Source organism: Mustela nivalis (assembly GCF_964662115.1).
Source record: "Mustela nivalis genome assembly, chromosome: 3".
In the NCBI taxonomy this organism is placed as follows: domain Eukaryota; kingdom Metazoa; phylum Chordata; class Mammalia; order Carnivora; family Mustelidae; genus Mustela; species Mustela nivalis.
In genome coordinates this window covers 92,769,113-92,788,971 of record NC_139022.1, presented here as the reverse complement: position 1 = coordinate 92,788,971, position 19,859 = coordinate 92,769,113, and the positions used below count along the sequence as shown (strand labels likewise).

Here is a 19,859-nt window from a genome sequence, read left to right as displayed (position 1 = left end):
TTGAACTCAATCTCTTGACCCAGGCACTTCATGAGGAAGCTAACAGCGCCATTCATAACACTCATCTCACCAGGCCAACATTCTTTTCAAAAACTAGTTACTCTTGGGAATGTATCTTTCTAAAGGGGTGCCATAAGCCTGTAGACTCACTGTGTGATATAAGACTGAGCAAAGGTCTGATATACTGATACATCAGAAGAAAGAGCAAAAAGTATTGATGTTAAGAAAATAAGGAAAATAAATCCAAAAGACATAAAAAGACTTCTTTCCCATCAAAGGTTTATAGTTACCAATATCTCAGCATTGTCAGTTGACAGTGGGGTCTGGGGACATGCTCACCTTTAACAATGGGGTACTGAGACAGCCAAGCTAAAATAGTCTCAATTCCCCCAAAAGCCCTTTCTGTGAAGTAATCTGGGGTTTGGGTTAACTGAAGTGGCTACAGAATGTAGCCCCTAAATTTACCTTCTGCTTCCCTTCCAAAGCTTAGGTATTCCAGAAGAGTATACGTCTGATTTTTATATTTCTCAAATACTCAATTCACAATTAATTTTTGCTTCAGAAGGTAATAACTATCACTTTAATACATTCCTAGTCTTCATTTCTTGTTGGTTACTCTTGTCCATGGAATCTCCAGGCTGCTTTCAGGTACAGACAAGTTACCTTGGTTTTATTTCTCTCAAAGACAAATTCTTTCCTCCAAAATCCTGAGTATTTTACAAATGGTATGCACAATTTCACTTAAACTTGATTCTTAGATTCTTATTAAGAACGACACAAACTTTGGAACAACATAAGTACTATCACACAGACAATTCTGAAGCGCCTTAGGCACTTAGGGACTATTTGTTTTGAGCAACACATTCAAATTTAATTAAATGAATTTGGCTTTTACCTGAGATTTTTAATTATACACATTGCCAACTACATAGAGATATTAGATTTGCTACATCATTTTCTTTTAATAACAGATGATAAAAGGTTTGAATAAGAAGTCATAGTTAGCCACCAATTTTTTTGAGATACCGAAGTTAATTGAATGCATCACAGGCTTAAATTGGTTTATTTCAATTTTAATTATAAATATAATTTCTTCTTACTCAAATGTAGAAAAAGGAAGATAATGATTCTAAGATAAACCTGCTGTGCAGAAAAGTGTTAACATCAGTCCTGTGACTATTATCTTTAAAAAAGCTTGTTTGAAAGGTTAGCCCTAGAAACTTGGATTTCAGGAAGGTGCCCACAATTCCCTGAATGGTATGAGTGATTCACTGTGCCTAAACTAGTTCTACCAAAAAATGTGGCTTGTGCTCAATGACAGCTTTCCTTCTAGGAATCTGAACTTTAGTCACATACTAGCCAGAGGGTGCCCAAGTGACCACCTCCCAGTAAAAATTCTGGACACTGAGTCAATTTTTTGTTCTGTGGGATTTTTTTTTTCTTTACTGTGCTAAGAATATTTAGCATAAGGTCTACCTTTAGTGACAAATTTCAAAGCTCGCAGCACAGTATTGTTTTCTATAGGCATAATGTTGTACAGTTAATCTCTACAGCTGATTCATTTTGCATAGCTGAAACTATATACCCATTGAATAGCAATTTCCCATTTCTTCTACCCCAGCTCCTAGCAAGTCCCCTTCTACTGTATCTACGAGTTGCACTATTTTAGATTCCTCATAAGTACTGAGTCTCTTCGTGGGTTTCTCTGGTAGAAGGCTTCTCTGGTGACACATTTCACATGTGCTGTCACAGCTCATTTTTAGAGGAAATTAAGTGCATCTTGTCTGACTCCCCTGGGACTGGAGAGTCTGGAAGCTTGTCTCTGGTTTCCTCTAGATTTTGCCCTATGTGCCTTTTTCTTTGCTGATTTTGCTTTGTATTCTTTTCCTGAAATAAATCTCAGCCATGAGTATGACTATTTGCTGAGTCCTGGAAGCTCACCTAGCAAACCATGGAAACAGGAGTGGTCTTGGTGACCACTTGGCACCCTTGACATCTGGGAATCCTGCCCTCTATACAGATGAACAGAATTGGTATTGATCTCAATGAGAGAGGAAATCAGTTTTTTGAGATAGTATTTTTCAAGGAATGTTCAGATCAAGCTGCCATATACAATTCCCAACTGCTTTAGTGTGTTTGGTGAATAGAAGTACAATCTTTTTTTATATGCATGGTTCATCAGAAGCCAAAACCAGTATGAAAAATAACTAAACAAATATTCCCTCTTTCCATTATTTCAAAGAAAGAATTTGCTGTATTTTTATTTACTTATCAGTAATTTCTTTTTACCTTTTAATAAGAGAGGCCCTTTGAACTAGTAACAATTCAAACAACTAAATTTAGTATCTTAAAGGACAGTTATTAGCAAAATTTCTCCTGATCACAACTTTTCTAATCACTTTTAAGAAAATCCTGAAGTACCTTCCCTAGAGATGCCTTAAATTTGGCAGAGAATGGGGAAGAATCACATTTGCCACATAACAAATTGCTTTGTTCTTATAATCTTTGCAAACATTCTAGAGTCTTTCCAAGTATGGGCCACTTGGTTTCCTTCTTTCTTTTCTATTGAAGCTTCTTAAAAATGCAGCTGAACAAAAGAGCAAAGAAAGGATGCACCCATTACCCATACTTTCTTACACAATGTTTTACCTAGTGACATTGCTCTTAAATAGTAAAATCTCTATTGGTAAAGAGCAGAGAAAGAAAAAAACACAAATACTTTGTTGGAGATATAAATGTTATTGCATCTTGGAGACAGTGACTATGTGTGATCCTTCTGTATGTATTAATGCTAAATAAAATCACCTCATGCTGGGAACTGAAACAGTATTCTAGTAAATAACACCTCGAAGTGTCATAGGCCAAATTACGAGGCCCGTTAACTGCATATTTCCTTTGATTCTAATTACAGGACAATCTATTCTTGATTCTAAATTTGTTTTGCATCAGTGAACATTGCCTACTATTTCCAGACATGTATGCCTATGTGGTAATTTGTCCATCAGTTCTCATTTGTTAATAAATTTTCATGAAATAACATATGACCAATATTAATTTTCTAAGTTCAAGTCTCCTTTCCAAGATGCTTATGATCATTTACCAATATATTTTCAATTCCTCTGTGTAAAACGGTTTGACTGAAACAGTTTCTCCTACAGAGAGAGGGACATTACCTGAGGAAAATTTACCCTTCTTTCTTTGGACTCTAGAAACCCCATTTTCCTCCCACTCAAATCAAGCAATGAGCCACAAAATCTCTAGATCTAGAATCTAGAAAGACCAAAGATAACAATCACCATCCGAAATACAAAAGGGAAAAACATTGCCGAGAAGCACTCACCCACTGGAGTCTGCAGAAGTGATAGCAATCAATGGTAGAATCTTCAGGGGAAGGCTGGTCGGTCTTGGAATGTTCTCTGATTCACTTTTCAAGTCTGCTTGTTCGAGCTGTCTGAAGGCAAGAGGGGGAAGCTGAACATTGCGACAAGAAAGTCTCCGTACAAGATAGGGTTCCATTCCTCGGAAAGGGTCTTCCTCTTCATTACTGGAATGCAGTGTTTCTTCAGAGGCCTAAGGCAATAGTTAAAGAAAGTACAGTTCTCAATAGAATAGCATTGATCAATACACGATAGCTCTATACTTCTGGGGAAGGAAATTAAGGGAAAAGTATACACGAAAAAGCCTAACTATGAAGCAACAACACTAACAGAACAATATTTGGTGATGAGATTAGAATAACTGAAATCTAGATTTATTTTTAAAAAGGTAAATTTGTTCACCAGTATATTAAAATATGGCTCAGTTGTTACAGTTAATTGACATCTCCAATAATTTTAGAATTTATGAGCTTTGTGCATGAATTCTATAAAATCAAGGACAAGTAAGAATATTTTTCCAACTTCTATATAATGACTTACAGAAAATTCATATATATATCTTGATGTATGACATACCTATACCTTCATGCCTATGAATAACGAGGGAGAAAATGAGTCCCATTCTTTTTCTCCATACTTAGGACCATATTTGTAACACATTTTCATATACTATGTGTAACTTGGATGAATATGCTTTGCAAACTTTTACAGTAAGACTTTGTAAGGGGAATTAAAAAAAAAAAAGGACATGAAAAAGAAAGCTGAGCACCCAGGAGAATTATGTTAAAATCATAATTGAATTCTTCAAATTAGATCTTTATTATTCACATGCAAGGTAAACCAAGTCTAGAATATAGTAGAAAAATTAATATTTTGATGTTAGTTGGAAAAAACATACTGTTGCAGCAACAATTATTATTTCCCAGTGACTGGAAAGTCTAATCTAACAATGTTTATTATCTCCCACTCTTCAGAATGATAGACTCACCAAATGTTACCAGGTAATATGCTACGCTTTAGTCTTTATGTTGTCTCTTAGCTGTGTTCTTAAGAGTGCTGCTTTATTTCCCTGAGTTTTCTGTTTCTTTATTAGAAACATAAGAAACTGCATTTCTCATTACCTACAATGTAATAAACAATCATAAGTAACAATTTCATTTCCTTCTGAGTTTTAGAGATAAAGAAACTAGTCCAGAGCGTCAAAGTACTTTTCCCAAAACAAGCCTGTTCATTGTAAGTTAAAAACTGACTTTGGGGGGCGCCTGGGTGGCTCAGTGGGTTAGGCCGCTGCCTTCAGCTCAGGTCATGATCTCAGGCTCCTGGGATCGAGTCCCGCACCGGGCTCTCTGCTCAGCAGGGAGCCTGCTTCCTCCTCTCTCTCTGCCTACTTGTGATCTCTCTCTGTCAAATAAATAAATAAAATCTTTAAAAAAAAAAAAACTGACTTTGGGGAGCCTAGCTTAGAATTTCTGCTGAACTCCTTATTACAATACCATCTTTGACAAGTAAGGTTGGTTCTCCATTTGAACATTTAGGATAATAATTTTTACCTCTCAAGTTTATTGTCTGGAACAGAGATATGTATTATTTAAAGCACCAATATCTGGCACAGTTTGTACACAACAAAATGGAAGCTACTACTATTATAATCCAGGTTAATTTCCTTTATATTTTCACAGCACAATGCTGCCTTTGGTACTTCATTCATCTTTATCAATTCCACAGAGAAAATTTGTCTTTTTCTGGTTTATATCTTGAAAAATGTAAAAGGATATGCAGTGGTGTACTCTACTCAGCCTTTCATTTTATTATCCAATTTAATGGACAAATAGAATAAAATAAGGGCACAAAAGGTAAATAACATGTCTAAGCTAAAGTCAAAGTTCATTTATTTCAAATCCTAGATATGAAGACCCAGATTCTAAAAATCTACACTCTGAGAAATCTTCTTGATTTGTAAACATTAGTAATAATAGCTTCAAAAGGAGCCAATCCAACATGGATGGACCTTGACAGCATTATGCTAAGTTAGATAAGTAAGAAAAAAACAAATTCTGTATGATCTCACTTATATGTAGTATTTAAGAGAGAAAAAAAAAAAAAACCTCACAGAAAAAAGAGATTCAATTTGTGGTTACCAGAAACAGGAGTACAGGAAGGGGAAACTGAATGAAAGTGGTGAAAAGAACAAAATTCCCATTATAAGATAAATACATACTAGGGATATAATGTACCACATGATAACTTCAGTTACCATTGTTATATGATATATACGAAAATTGTTTAGAGAAAAAATCCTGAGAGTTCTCACCATGAGGAATTTTTTTTTCTTTTTCCATTCAGTATCTATTTGAGATTATGAATATTAACTAAACTTATTGTGGTAGCTATTTCACATGTGTAAGCCAAATCACAGTGTTGTTATACTTTAAACTTACATACTGCCCTATGTCAATTACATCTCAACAAATCTGAGAAAAATTTTAATAATGACTAATATTTGTTGAGTCCTTACTAATTGGTGCTTGTTTTACATATACCAACTCTCGAATTCTACTGAAATCCTCTGAGTTAGGTGCTGTTACTTTTCCCATTTTTACACATAGAGAAAGAGAAACCTATGAAACAGCATGCCTTCATCAGCCACATGATTGGTAGGGTAACCCCTCCAGTTGCCTAGGACTTTCTGATCTTAGCACTGAAATTTCCATGTCTGCGGAAATCACTCAGGCCCAAACTAGGATGGCTGAATACCCTTCAGGTCAAGATTCAAAACCAATTTTCTTTTAGTTAAAGGTGGAGCTAATAACAACTGTGTTTTACTACCTCTAACAGGTATAGTGTGGTAGGGTGCAGATTACTAGAAGAGAACATGTACTAATTGACCAAAACTTAATAAGCTTCATATTTTCATTAAAATAACAACAGAACTGAAATCAGGACATAAACACTAATAATTAATGATAGTCCTTGTTGGTTAAATCAGGAGACTGAGTTTCCAGGATAATTACTTTTATGGTATTAAGAGGTCATTGAACCTTTCTGGGCTTTAGTTTCTTTAGACATAAAATTGAGAGGTTGTACAAAATGAACCTTAAGACCATTTTCAGTTTTGAATACTCTGATTTTATGATAGCCAATGGTAAAATTAATGTATAGAGAGATGGCAAATACAGAAAATGAAAAGGTAATAAATGTAATATTCTTGGCCTTTAGATTGAGAAACTGAGCCTCAGTGTGTTTGTGAAGTTCTATGTCTTCATCTAACCACTTAAGTCCAAATTGAACCCACATTCTGAGGTTGCTAACAGGTCATAATTTGCCTTACATATTTCTCAAGAGCAGTTAATAACTGAAGTGTATAGATACCCTTCTTCAGTATGAACATGGAAAAGAAGAACAAAGGATGAGTCTAGCAGAGCTGAACACTGAATGCAACTGGCCAAAGCTAATGTATTTTTATAAGTGTTGAGCTGCCCACTCTGACAATAGCATTGTTACTGCAAAAATGCTTCATATAACCCAAGCAATCCGATGAAAGACTCAATGTTTGTGACATTCTCTTTTAGATAAAACCACTTTGAGAGGTAACCTCTTTTGAGAGAACCTCTATTAAAAATATAGTATTTTTATCTTGACAATAAAAATGACAGAACAGTATATATCTATATCCTAACATTTCCATTAAAAAAAAACAGTATGACAAAGGGATCTTTAAAAATTCCAGATCAGTGTATATCAATGATATTTCAAAGATATATAGAATAACTGGTAGAAGGCAGGAGGTTAAATGGCCTTATTTTGTAAAGAAATGTAAAACTGACCACTAGGACACATGTATCTTATTGCTGGAAAATAGTATTTTTGCAAAGGTTGGAGGGAAAAGATATTATTTATGATATATCTAAGCCATCATTTCTCAAAATGTAATGCCCAAACTCCCTGCACAGTAATCACAGATGGTGCTTGCTAAAATTCAGATTCCCAGGCCTTATTCCAGATCTGCCTAATCAGAATCTCTATAACTAGGATCTAGAAGTCTGAATAAGTCCTCAGGATGATTCCTATGCATACTAAAACTTGGGAACTAGTGTTTTTGACATGTTAGGCGTAGTCCAGTAAGACTGGAAAAGATCCAAGTAAAAAGATGTTTATTCCAGCTTTTTTTTTTTTTAAGATTCTATTTATTCTTTAGAAACAGAGAGATACAAAGAGAGAGAGAACATGATATAGGGGAAAGGAGGAGGGGGAGGGAGAAGCAGACTCCCCACTGAGCTGGGAACCCAATATGTGGCTGGATCCTAGGGCCTGGAGATCATGACCTGAGCCGAAGTCAGACACTTAACCATCTGAGCTACCCACGCACCCTGCATTCCAGCTTATTTATAGTAATGAATAACTGGAAGTAATCTAATTGTTGTATTGAGGGATTGGCTTAATAAATGTTGATTTATCATATTATGAAATATTACGAGGTTGTTAATGCAGAAAGATATGTGATTATGTTTATGATAAAACATCAACTAAGAAAAACAGATTACAAAATGATCTTACTTTTGTAAAGCTATGCTAAAACAAAACAAAATGAAAAATCAACATATTATAGTCACAGAAAAATTCTGGAAGGATATAGCCCAATTCTCTAAAATGGCTTTCTTTGAGTGATGGCATTGGGATGATGTTCATATTTTTATTAATAATTTCTATATTCTCTATAAAATGTATTACTTGGGGGTTAAAAAGTACAGTGAGAGTCAATAATAAAATGAAACATTCATCTTGATATGAATGGGATTCATAAATATCACTTAATTTGCTTTAAGATATACAATATCAAAAGACAAAAAATACTAAAATGTTTGAATCAGTTAAATGCAAAACTATTAACTTGTAATAAGATGAAATTCCTTTGGGCAACTAAACAATTTGCTTGGAATAGCTGACCAAAAAACAAAACCAAAAAAAACCCACTTTAGATAATTATTTTCACTGTTCGGACAAATATGTCTCTGAAAGGCATACTTAAGGAAAAAAATTCCATAATAATAACACTTAAAATGAATATTAAATATGTTGTCACCATTACCATTATTATTATTTTCCTTTCAATTATTTTCAGCTTCTATGCAGGATATTTAATTTCTTTGTTCTCCATTTTTTTCCATCCCAAAGTAGATTGCAAATCAGTTTACAAGGCCCTAAGAATAGGGACATATGCATAACTGGTGTTAAATAAATTGCCATGGTTGCTGATAATCTCACTGTTTTTCATATTTGTTTCTTATGTGGCATTGTAGGAGAGAATGTTTTGGGACACAGAGCTACATCACATTTCCAGACTCTATTGCAGGTAGTTGTAGACAGTATCAATGCTGTTACATTACATGTAATGGATTACAAGGAAAGGAAACACATCCCACTTTCACACCTGGCCCATAAAAACTGTGAGGGCAACCTTTGTTCCTCTCACCCTCTGTAACCCCTTGCTTTACACTGAAGATCATGGAGACAAAAGATGGAAGGAGTCATGGTACCAAAATCACTCTTCAGAAGAAAACCCCTTGACAATCAAAAACACTTAATCTGGGCTACATGGGCCACAAATAATTTTTCATTCCGGGAAGCCACTAAAATTTGGGATCTCCTTATTATAGCTAGAGCTATATTACATATAATCACATCCCTATGAGTTCAAATTATCTTAATCATGACATCATTCTTTCTCAGTTAATTCCTCAATCTAAGAACTGATTAAGTATATACTAACTTCCAAGACTGTGTAGGGTGCTGGAAATACAGATGAATAAGGCATTTCCTTTCCCTCAAATATTTCTAGTCATGTGGGGACAAAGATAAATAGCTGATAGTCATAGAATGAGAGCTGTTAACTGAGGGCTTAGGGCCCTTTGGGAGGACGGATGCAGGGTGACACTTTTCTTGAGAAAGGGGCTGCTGTCAGAAGTGACATGGCCGACGTAGAAAAGCTGGGCTTTCTGAGGCCAATTAAGATTTATGATTATGTTTACTTGTCCATTCAGTTCTGTTTAGTCTCACACCTGGATCGGCGGCTGTCTCTTCCACTTAAGCAAAGCTCTCGGATACTACACTTCCGCTGTCTCTCTCCTCCTCTGACACACTTCTGGTTCAAAACCTCGGGAGCCTCCTGGGTGACTATGAAACTGGCACCTGCACATGGCGGGCAGGGGGGCATGGGCGGGGCAGGCAAGCCTCCCCAGGTGGTTACGAGCCGGTCGGATACAGTCAGGGAACTTACACAACAGGCGGATTCAGGGCGCCGCCAGCCCTGAGGATCACCACAGACAACACCCCGGTCTGAAGTTGATGTGGATGCCTCCCCTGCACTCAGTCACAGGAACCCCAAAGTCTCCACAGCACACGGCTCTCTTGAGGCGGCGCCTGAAAACCAGCTCCTGCGGCGGAAATGGTGCGAGGAAGGGACATTCATTCCAAGGATAGGGCGTGGCAGAGGGACCTCTTAGTGCCCGGATGCAGCTGGGGGGGGGGGGGTCAGCCAGAGGCCATGACCTATCAGTGACCTCCTCAAACAGGGCATCCCTGTGGCAGCTTTTACAACCCAGTGCGTCCCCTTCTACAATGAACCTAGAGGAGTCAGCAAGGCTTTCCCCTATCAGGGAGGCTGCTCGTTTGGGGCTGCGGGGTGCACTGGAGTCAGGTACCACAGCAGCAGTATAGGCGCGTGCCAGGGAAGACCGGCATCAAGATAATGGTTCCCAAAATAAATATTTTCTGCCCCAAGTCCCATGATCCAAACCACTAATTTACTAAGCCCACCAGACTGGGGTGTCCTCATGTGATTTAATAAAGATGATACATTTTAACAGACTCATCAGATATAAACATAACGTTGTTTGGATAATGGCACAGGTGCCTCCTTGGGAGGCAGTAATAATGTCCATTCTATTTCAGAAGACAAGCTTTTTCATTACAAAGAGTTAAGTGTTCAGTAAAAACAGGCTTTGCCAACCATCACTTAAGGTTTGTGGGGGAATTTAATAAAAACTTCTGTGTGCCCTATAACATCTTCTAGGCCAAAGGAGGGAACAAATATGGTGGCCAAACGATCATACTGGTGGAAAACAGAATATGCCTGGAGGAAACAGAGGTTGGTAATTTTTGTTACTATGGAGTGGATTCTCTTCTGTGGCTAAGGAAACTCCAGGATGCACAGCCCAACCACTAAGGTAGAAATTACAAAGATTGTGCTATACACCCGCTGGATCCCATTGGGGGCTATCCAAAAATACCTGGACTGTATGACCAGTCAGTGTCAAACCCATTAGTGCCAAACCAGTCACTATCCTTTAATATAACAGTTACTATGCAACTTTGGTAATATCCATCCCATGTCCCTGGTACAATTGGGTTTGTTCTGTTTAGAGTGATATCTCTCTTCCCAATAAAGGGGGTGCCTGAGTGCTCAAATGAACCCATCCCAAATTTGAGCACAGCCATCCATGGCTCTTGTTTTTTTTTTGTTTTTGTTTTTTTTTTTTTTTTTTAATTTTTTAGTTTTTATAAACATATATTTTTATCCCCAGGGGTACAGGTCTGTGAATCACCAGGTTTACACACTTCACAGCACTCACCAAAGCACATACCCTCCCCAATGTCCATAATCCCACCCCCTTCTCCCAACCCCCTCCCCCCAGCAACCCTCAGTTTGTTTTGTGAGATTAAGAGTCACTTATGGTTTGTCTCCCTCCCAATCCCATCTTGTTTCATTTATTCTTCTTCTACCCACTTAAGCCTCCATGTTTTTTTTTTTTCAAGATTTATTTATTTGAGAGAGAGAGAGAGAGGTGGGGGATGGGCAGAGGGATAAGGAGAGAGAAACTTAAGCAGACCACTGAGTGCTGTGCCCAACATGGGGCTCAATCCCACCCTGAGATCATGACCTGAGCTAAAACCAAGAGTCGGCCACTAAACTATGTCTACATCACCCAAAAGCCCCTAGCCATCCATTGCTTTGATAGTGGTATTTTTAGGCCCTTCTGGTCAACACTTTGATGGGCTACCTATGCAGTTTGAATGCTTAAAAAAAAAAAGAACACCCAGGCCCAGTTATTAATAGTGTGTGTCACAGACCCATTTCTGGATCAGTATTAGTAACATCAGAAGAATTAAGAGCAAGAGTACTAGGTCATTATTCCTTAGTATACTGCTTTAAGGCCTTCCAGTCCCCTTTCTGGAGTGGTGATACCTACGATAGAGAGTGGCAGCTGCCCAGTTACCCAAAAGTTGGACTGATTCTATTGTCAAGCATATCAGTGGACCCACTTTCCATCAAAGTGCCCATCTGTGACCAGACACCAGAACAGTAGAAATCCAAGGTTGAAAAGACAGATATTTACTAGGTAATTATATGGGAAAATATCCACCTTGTATAAGAATTATACCTGTGCCTTGATCATTAGGAGTTAACGTGGTTGCAGCTTCAAGAGTTTGAACTGGTTGTGTTTACCATGCCAGAAGGCAGCACTGCCAGATGAGAAGAGATAGACTAGAAGCAGGTATACCAACCCAGGATTTCTACCTTTTTCTTTCTTTCAGCAATATGTGTTTCATTCCGATATAGTGTGTTTCAAGAGCTTCAACTTGCAGCAGGACAATAGGGTCTTAGTTGAGCTTACGTAGTTCCTCCTCACCCAAAGGTGCAAAGTAACTCACTCATCCTGGGAGGACATCCCATTACAAATTCCAATAGAATACATCTTTCCCAAGTGTGATGGGGCTTGTTGTCCTCAGCAACACAGCAAATTGATCCTTGGTGAGAGTCAGGGTAATGGCTATCTCCCACAACATCTGTAGCATTAGGTGTCTCCGTAAGAGTCTGCAGTCATGCAGATAGGGTAATAAACCATGTAGTTGATCATTCAAATGTTGTAAAGCCTGGGACAGTACTTTAATCCACCCAGCCAAAGTAGTTTTACCTGTTAGTAATTTAATTTCTGCTTTAGTACTCCTTTCTACCAACTCTGCTACTTGGGGGTTGAGCCTCCATTCAATATCACATTCCACATCATGACCTTGGAAATGTGACTCCTGATCACTATTTGGTGAAGGTATCCACTGAGTTTCTCTAATCCCCTAATAGTGGCAACCTGGTTTGAACAGCAATGGGGGAAAGCTTGGATTAGGCTAAACACAGTGTCATCACAAACCAAGGCATATTTAGAACCATCACTTGGAGGAAGGGGCAAATATAATCAATTTTCCAATACCTCACTGAATGGGAACTTCTATGGAAGGCTCCAGACTCTTTTGGCAGTTGCCTTAAGCATTATTCAGAACATACAGGATGTGCTGTTACTGCATTAACCAAGTTGCTACATTTTAAGAGTAATCTGACATCCATGACAATAGGCAATCCCACTGGATGCTACAGTGGCTGCTCTTTCTCTGAGGCAATCTGCTGTATCTACTAAAGGGTCAGTTGCTAAAGTTCATACCCTAAGCTAGGGCATCAGTTTCCTGATTGCCAGGGGCTATAATTTCCTTGAGCCATAAGGTAATGACCATGAAGACTACATCAGGCTCCTGTAGAAGAGCCCAAATGACTTCTACTTAACCTGATCCTACAAGGGCTTACTCATGATCACCCACTTCTGGGCTTCCAATTGTCCATGCCATAGGATTAATCTCTTTATAATAATCCAGCTGCTTGTGCAAAAGGTTAATGGCTAGAGATCATGAGTGATAACCAGCCAAACTGCTATTCCTTTAGCCCATTGGCTGCTGGGCTTGTTCCTGTTTCCATCCAGACGTTGTCAGTGTTGGGCTGAAGAGTGACTGCAGTCCATGTGGGTGGGTTGTCCATAGGTATACCAGGCATTAGCAGGAACTTTCCCCACTCCCTCTTTATAGACCACCACAAGAATAGGGGTGGAGTAATCTGGAGGATCTATATACTCCACTGGGCCTAGCAGCAACCATATTTCTAGACAGTGGGTAGTCTTCATGGTCATTACCTTATGGCTCTAGGAAATGATAGCCCCTGGCAATCTGAAACTCACTTCTTGAGATGAAGGGGAGTTCTTACCATGATAGGCTTTTCCTTCATAAGAGGCTCAACCTGGAGGAGTACTGTGTATGCTCCTAGGAGCTGTTGCTCTATGGAGGTCTATCTGGTTTCTGTTCCCTTCAGAACTGGGACCAAAATCCTAGGGACACTCTCTCCTCCTGTTATCTCTGCCATAACACCCAACCCATACCTTCTGGAGTCACAGACATCTAATTCAAATGGTAGCCATGCTTGAGAGATGGCCCAGAGCTTCAATCTCTTTAATCATTAATACTTCTGTCTTCTCAAAGGCAGCTTGGTGCTCTGACCCCCAGTCTCATAGGTGCCCTTTCTTTCCCATGCTGTTTAAAGAACAGAAGCACTGTGCCAGGTGGGAAATAAAAGTCTTCCCAAACACCAAAATCCATACAAAATCTTACATCTTTTTCAGGTTCTTAGGAATAGAATAGACTCATATCTTATTAATCACAACCTCTGGGACAATAAGGGACTTATCCCACAATACATATAAAGTTTTCTGAAAAACTTTATAGCAATTCCTGAGCCTTAAATTTTCTGTGGGTTCATCATTCACCAGTCATCCTCTCCTTGAAGATGTTCCAGCAAAATCTGTAGAATTTCCTACATCAAAGGCAAGTTTTCACATCTTAACATGATGTCATCATCCATGGTAATGGATGAATTTTACTAATCCATGGAAGGAGAACAGGGCAGATCTCCAGCAACATCCCATGACATACTGTGGGATTATGCAGATAGATTTGGAAAAGCACTTGAAAAGTCCACTATTGCCCTTCATATGGAGGCAAAATGATTTTGTGACTCAGTGTCCAGGGTTATACTGAAAAAAAGCATTTCCTCAGTCCATTACAGCATGATACATTCCGAGAACTGTAGTACAGGTATCTAAGATAAATGCAATTTTGGGCACAGCACTACCATGTCCAGTTCTCAATGTTCACAAACATCTGCCATGAGCCGTCTGGTTTTTTCTGTTTGGTTGTTTGTTTTGTCTGTTTTTTGTTTTTGTTTTTACTATCCGTACTGGATTTCTGAAAGCACTAGGGGCAGAGAGTACAACACTTCTTCAATGTAGCCCTTGGATAGTTTGTCCTATGCCCCTACCTCTTAGTGTCCAATCAGGCTGTGCTATAAGCACTCAGACCTTAATTCTCAGCAGCTTGTGCCCCATCTCAGCTTTGTAAAATGGTCTTAAGGTCTTCATCTTATCAACATGCTTTTCCACTTTGTCTGCCAGTCCCGAAGTGGCAGAGTAGTGGACACCTGCATATTCTTCTTTAACCTCAGCTCTTCTGCCAACTTTTACTTGAGCTTTGGCCCCTAATTGGGATCAGTGGGCAGCCAGCCTAATTACCCACTGTAGAGGTGAGCTTATTGTGGCAGCCAATCATTTCCCTTCTCTGCCACAGTGTGCTATGTGTGGGTCTGCAAACAAATGTGCCAAACCATACAGCTTTTTCAGGGTATTCCTATATTTATGTGGCAGTCCACAAGCATCTAAGTATGTGCCACTTCTCCCCACACAGAGATGGATAACCAATGCAAAATTTCCCCTAAAGATGCCTTTGTCCCAGACCCATTTCTTCAGTCTCCTGGCTGCCTTTCCCATTGTTGGTTCAAAACCACAGGAGCTTCCTGATTGAAATCTGAAACTATCCCCTGTACACAGAGGTCAAGGAAAGACCAAAAGAAAGAGGCTACTCCAGATTGGTGGGTGGCAGGTTTAATAAGCAAGGGAACTTACACTCAAGGCTTGTCTTGGGCAGCTGCAAAAAGAAAAGACCTCTTCACCTAGCCACAAGAATCTTAAAAGACTGTGAAGAGGTCTTAGCTGGGTTCACTCAAATATAATGTACTGATGGTCTCAACAACACACTGCTCCCTCAGTGCTTCATCCTTGAAAATAGCTTCCACTGTGAGGATAGTGGGCAGAACACACATTCCAAGGACAGGAGTGGAAGAGGAGCCTCCAGTTGCCTGGGTCCAGCTTGTGGGTCAGCTGGTGGTCATGTTCTTTCAATGACCTCCTCCTCAACATGTTGAAAATATTATCCAAGACAATGAAAGCAAATAACTGCTGCCTTTTAATTTATGGCCTTAAGTCAGCCTTCAGCCTGCCAACTCTAGTAAGATGATTTGTTTATGTGTCTATTCCCATCCTTAGCTTGGATACATCTGGAAGGAAAAGAATGTGCTATAACAACTTTTTTGCCTCCAGCACTCAGCCAGTGCCTGGGACAAAACATGTGAAATAAACCTTGTTGAAGGAATCAGTGAATGGAATAGGAACACCTGACTCTATTCCTTCAACTATAAGAAAGTGGGAACTGGGAAAATAGAATTAGACATTGGTATTACTAGTTTGTGTTTGTAGCTATTGATATAAGTTAGATTAACAAATGCAAAGTCCTTTTTGCAATGTAAGAAACATATAAACATGTTGTAAGCTTTTGAACATAGACATCTTTGAGTACCATTATTCTGTCTATGACAGATATATTCTCTTGTCCTTCCTTTTTGGCCAAATCCTGAATAATGAAGTGAGAGTCAGGAATGGCTGTGCTGGTTAGGGTTTCTCCTTTTCCTTCTTCTCCCTTCTAATGAAGTCATCATCATCCCCATTTCATAAACTCAAGGACTCCCAAACTTTGTGATTTTTGCTGAAACAGAAATTTGACATCAATTTTACATTCATTTTTCAGTGGCACTTTATATCACTCCTTAATCTGGCTGCTTTGTCTTCCCTATGTTTCTACCTCCTTGGTCCTCCTGGGAGTACTATACTTCCCCTGCTCCAACTATTTAGTTCAGCTAGGGTTACCAATCTAAATCCCTCTACCCCATAGCTATACGCATGGACACTGCTCCAACGATGGAGAAAAAATCCTTTTGAAGATGTGTATATTGCTGACTTGGAGACATGTAAACCCACTCCCAACCACTGACGTTGAAAGGCAAGGGGAACTGTGGAAGAACCTGTGTCCTGTCCCCAAACTCAGAAGAAACAACTGTCGTAGGAAGAAATGAAGCTGAGCCTTGGGGGAGCAAGATTAACAAGATACATATGAGATTCTTTGGGCAATTTGATTCCCTTGATTTATGTGAGCTAAGGACCCACCCCTGTTCATCCTTCCCCTTTATCAAAGTCACACAATCCTTTTTGTTTAAGCTAATTTGAATTAGATTTCAATCATTTTCAGCAGAAATATTCTTTACTGGTATAGTCCTGAGTATAATGCTTACAATATCACTTTAAATTCTCAAAACAACAACAACTGTGTGTGTGTGTATAAATATAAAATATAAAGTGTAAAATTTATAAAATACACACACACACACACACACACACACACACACACACAAGCTTCGTGGTTCCAGGACAAAAAGGAATTTCTTTTAAAATTCCAAGATTTTAATCACTCAAATTGCTTTCATCTACCCCCACATTTGAAACTTCTTTCACATACATATTCATTATGATAAGTATATTTACCTAAGTTTTTAAGCAAGTATTAAAGATTTCAGGCACTCAGTGCTTCCAGAGTACTTGTGTTATGCAGAGCACTATAGAAGTTAGCAGGCTAACTAGTTCCACAGGTTTCAGGGAAAAGAACAGACTAAGCGGATGATAGATTTGTATCACTTCCAATGTTACATTCCTTTCTCCTGTGTAATTAGTTTCCTCCAAAATTAAGCTCTGAAAAAGTAGTTTCCCTGTGTCTGAGTTTGCAGTATAAACAAGACAATTTTTGAAAACTGAGCCAACACTTTAAGGACTAGGATACAATTTAATAGGTTACTATGACAATAAATTGAATGTCATACCATTCAAAAGCACTCTATACCAACAGTAGACATTTTCTATATGTATTATACTGCTAAGTCTCCATGAAATTGTTCATGATATATAAAGCAATAATTGAAAATCTGCGTGAAGATTCCCTAAGCCTTCTGCCAAATATTTTTCCCGTTATCTCATTCCTCATTACATGTATTTTATCTTAAAATCTAATGCTAAGGTTATCCAAATAATCTTATAAGAAACTCAGAAGTCAAGGCAATAAAGATAAATACCTAAGGTCTTTCAGTATTAAAAAGGTCAGGCATTGCACTGAATTAGCACAATCTGTTTTCAAATGGTTATTTGTATGCTGATATAATGAGTTGCAAAATAAGTTGTGTGTGAAAATGAAAATCTCCACCTCAGGTTAACACAAAGATAGCACAGAGCTCTCAAGCATCTGTAGAATATAATCCAAATACAGACTATGATTTCAAATGGATTAGAGGACACAGAAATCACTGAAGCTTTTGTAAAGCCATCTTCTATAATTCATTCATCAAAACTTCTAAAAAGTTACTAGAAAGAATAGGAAACTTCCCATTCAGCAATATTCTACTATAGATCCTCATCAAAAATAAAGTCAAATCTATGGGATTCAATCAACTTTCTGTAAATAACACTGTACCTTTCCTGGATGACCTTGGAAAATGAAGCAGATTCTATTTTGTTAGCAGAGGAAGCAAAGAAAATTTAAGGAAAAGTGTGACCTCTATTAATTATTTACTTCACAGTGATATACAGTAATAGAATCACAGCTACAAAAAAGAAACTAACAATTTTTTTGGATCCATGAAAGTCATCTTCCTGGGTTAAAACTCACCTGGCTTATTATCTAGTGTTTTAAAAAATCTCTTACTTGAGTAATCAGGTGTGAAACCACAACATTAAGAGGCACACAAAGATCTATTGTCTTCACTTTCAAATTTTATTTAAATACCACTATCAGTCAATATCAATCAGAAATGTATCTATAAACATGAATGAGGTGTAGAGAGGAAAGAAGAGACAAAGTAATGCTAAATTCCCTCTTCAAATGTAAGGAGCCAAAAATTATATTTTCAGTCTTGGCTTTCATGCTCAGGTAACTAGAAAATATTTCATTGATATTTAGATCAAAGTAACATTTATGTTGTCTACATTCAACATTATAATTAATGGTGAAAGATAACATTTATTCTTATTAAAATAAAAAAAATGCAGGAATGCTCCCAGCCAGCGCTTTTACTTAACATTATTAATAATATTCACTATATTAGATGTTCCGTATAAGTACCTACTTGATCTTTGAGCACTGAATAATGTACAGAATTTCTGAATCACTGTAATGTACACCTGAAACCAATATAACATTATATGTTAATTATACTGGAATAATGAATGAATGAATGAATAAATAAATAAATAAATAAAACTTCATCTTAAGAAAAAAAACCTCACATGAAGGATTATTATTATTCCTATTTTATAGATTGGGAAAATGAGGCTTAGGGAGGTTAGTTTGCCACTTAACTTCCACTTTAGGGAGGATTAAGAGAAACTATTAGTAGGCAGTAAAGCCAGGGTTTCAGACTAGGTTTAACTTACACTAATGCTCATCATTTTAATACAAATATAGCATTGCCCAACTCCTCAAGTACTTCAGGCCCATCAGGGATATGTTAATAGAAATAAGTCACAAAACGATAGTAAAGATGAAGAAATTATTATCATTATTTGACTAAAACCTGGTTTAATGTAGAAAACCAAAACAACAATTGAAAAATACTTGAAGAAAGAAGAGTTGGGTGAATTTCTCCAGTTATAAAATAGAATATGGAAAAGACTTTTCTTTATGAAATTAAAGAGCTGTTCTTAAAACTACAATAGAAAAATATGTTATTTACCTTTTTAATTAAAAAAAAATAGCTTAAAGGGGTGCCTGGGTGGCTCAGTGGGTTGAGCCTCTGCCTTCAGCTTGGGTCATGATCTCAGGGTCCTGGGATTGGGCCCTGCGTTGGGCTTTCTGCTTGGTGGGGAGCCTGCTTCCCCCTCTCTTTCTGCCTGCCTCTGTGCCTACTTGTGATCTCTCTCTCTCTGTCAAAAAAATAGATATAAATATTTTTCAAAAAAAAGCTTAAAAAGAAATAGTTAAAAACTATATTTAGAGTTCTACATGAATTTCTTAAGACTGATGTAATCAAGCCTGAGATTCCTTGCAATTATTTTCTAGGTTTAATGTCATTGCAAAAAAACAAAAACAAACAAAAAACTCATTTCTTTTTTAATGTTAGCAAGGTCTTTTTTTTAAATTTTTTTAAAATTTATTTGACAGAGATCACAAATAGAGAGGCAGGCAGAAAGAGAGAGAGAGAGAGGAAGGGAAGCAGGCTCCCCGCTGAGCAGAGAACCCAATGCGGGGCTCCATCCCAGGACCCTGGGATCATGACCTGAGCTGAAGGCAGAAGCTTTTACCCACTGAGTTACCCAGGCACCCCTTTAGCAAGGTCTTTAAAAGAAAAGAAGTGAGAATAAAAATATTTTTAGAATAAAAAATAATGTGAGGATAATCTTTAAA

The 19,859-nt window shown here is 37.8% G+C and overlaps 1 protein-coding gene across 14 annotated transcripts in view; it reads right to left on the bottom strand.

The window, feature by feature from the left end:
* Positions 1-19,859, bottom strand: part of PDE4D (phosphodiesterase 4D) — a 1,511,392-nt gene that overhangs the window by 991,247 nt on the left and 500,286 nt on the right. For 12 of the 14 annotated variants that reach the window (XM_082725937.1, XM_082725938.1, XM_082725936.1 and 9 more), the window contains one exon: positions 3,341-3,570. In XM_082725937.1, the coding sequence (XP_082582063.1) occupies positions 3,341-3,570 (230 nt within the window). Of the gene's footprint in view, positions 1-3,340; positions 3,571-9,651; positions 9,809-19,859 lie in introns of all 14 variants that reach the window. The other 2 variants (XM_082725920.1, XM_082725925.1) reach the window with 1 other exon arrangement.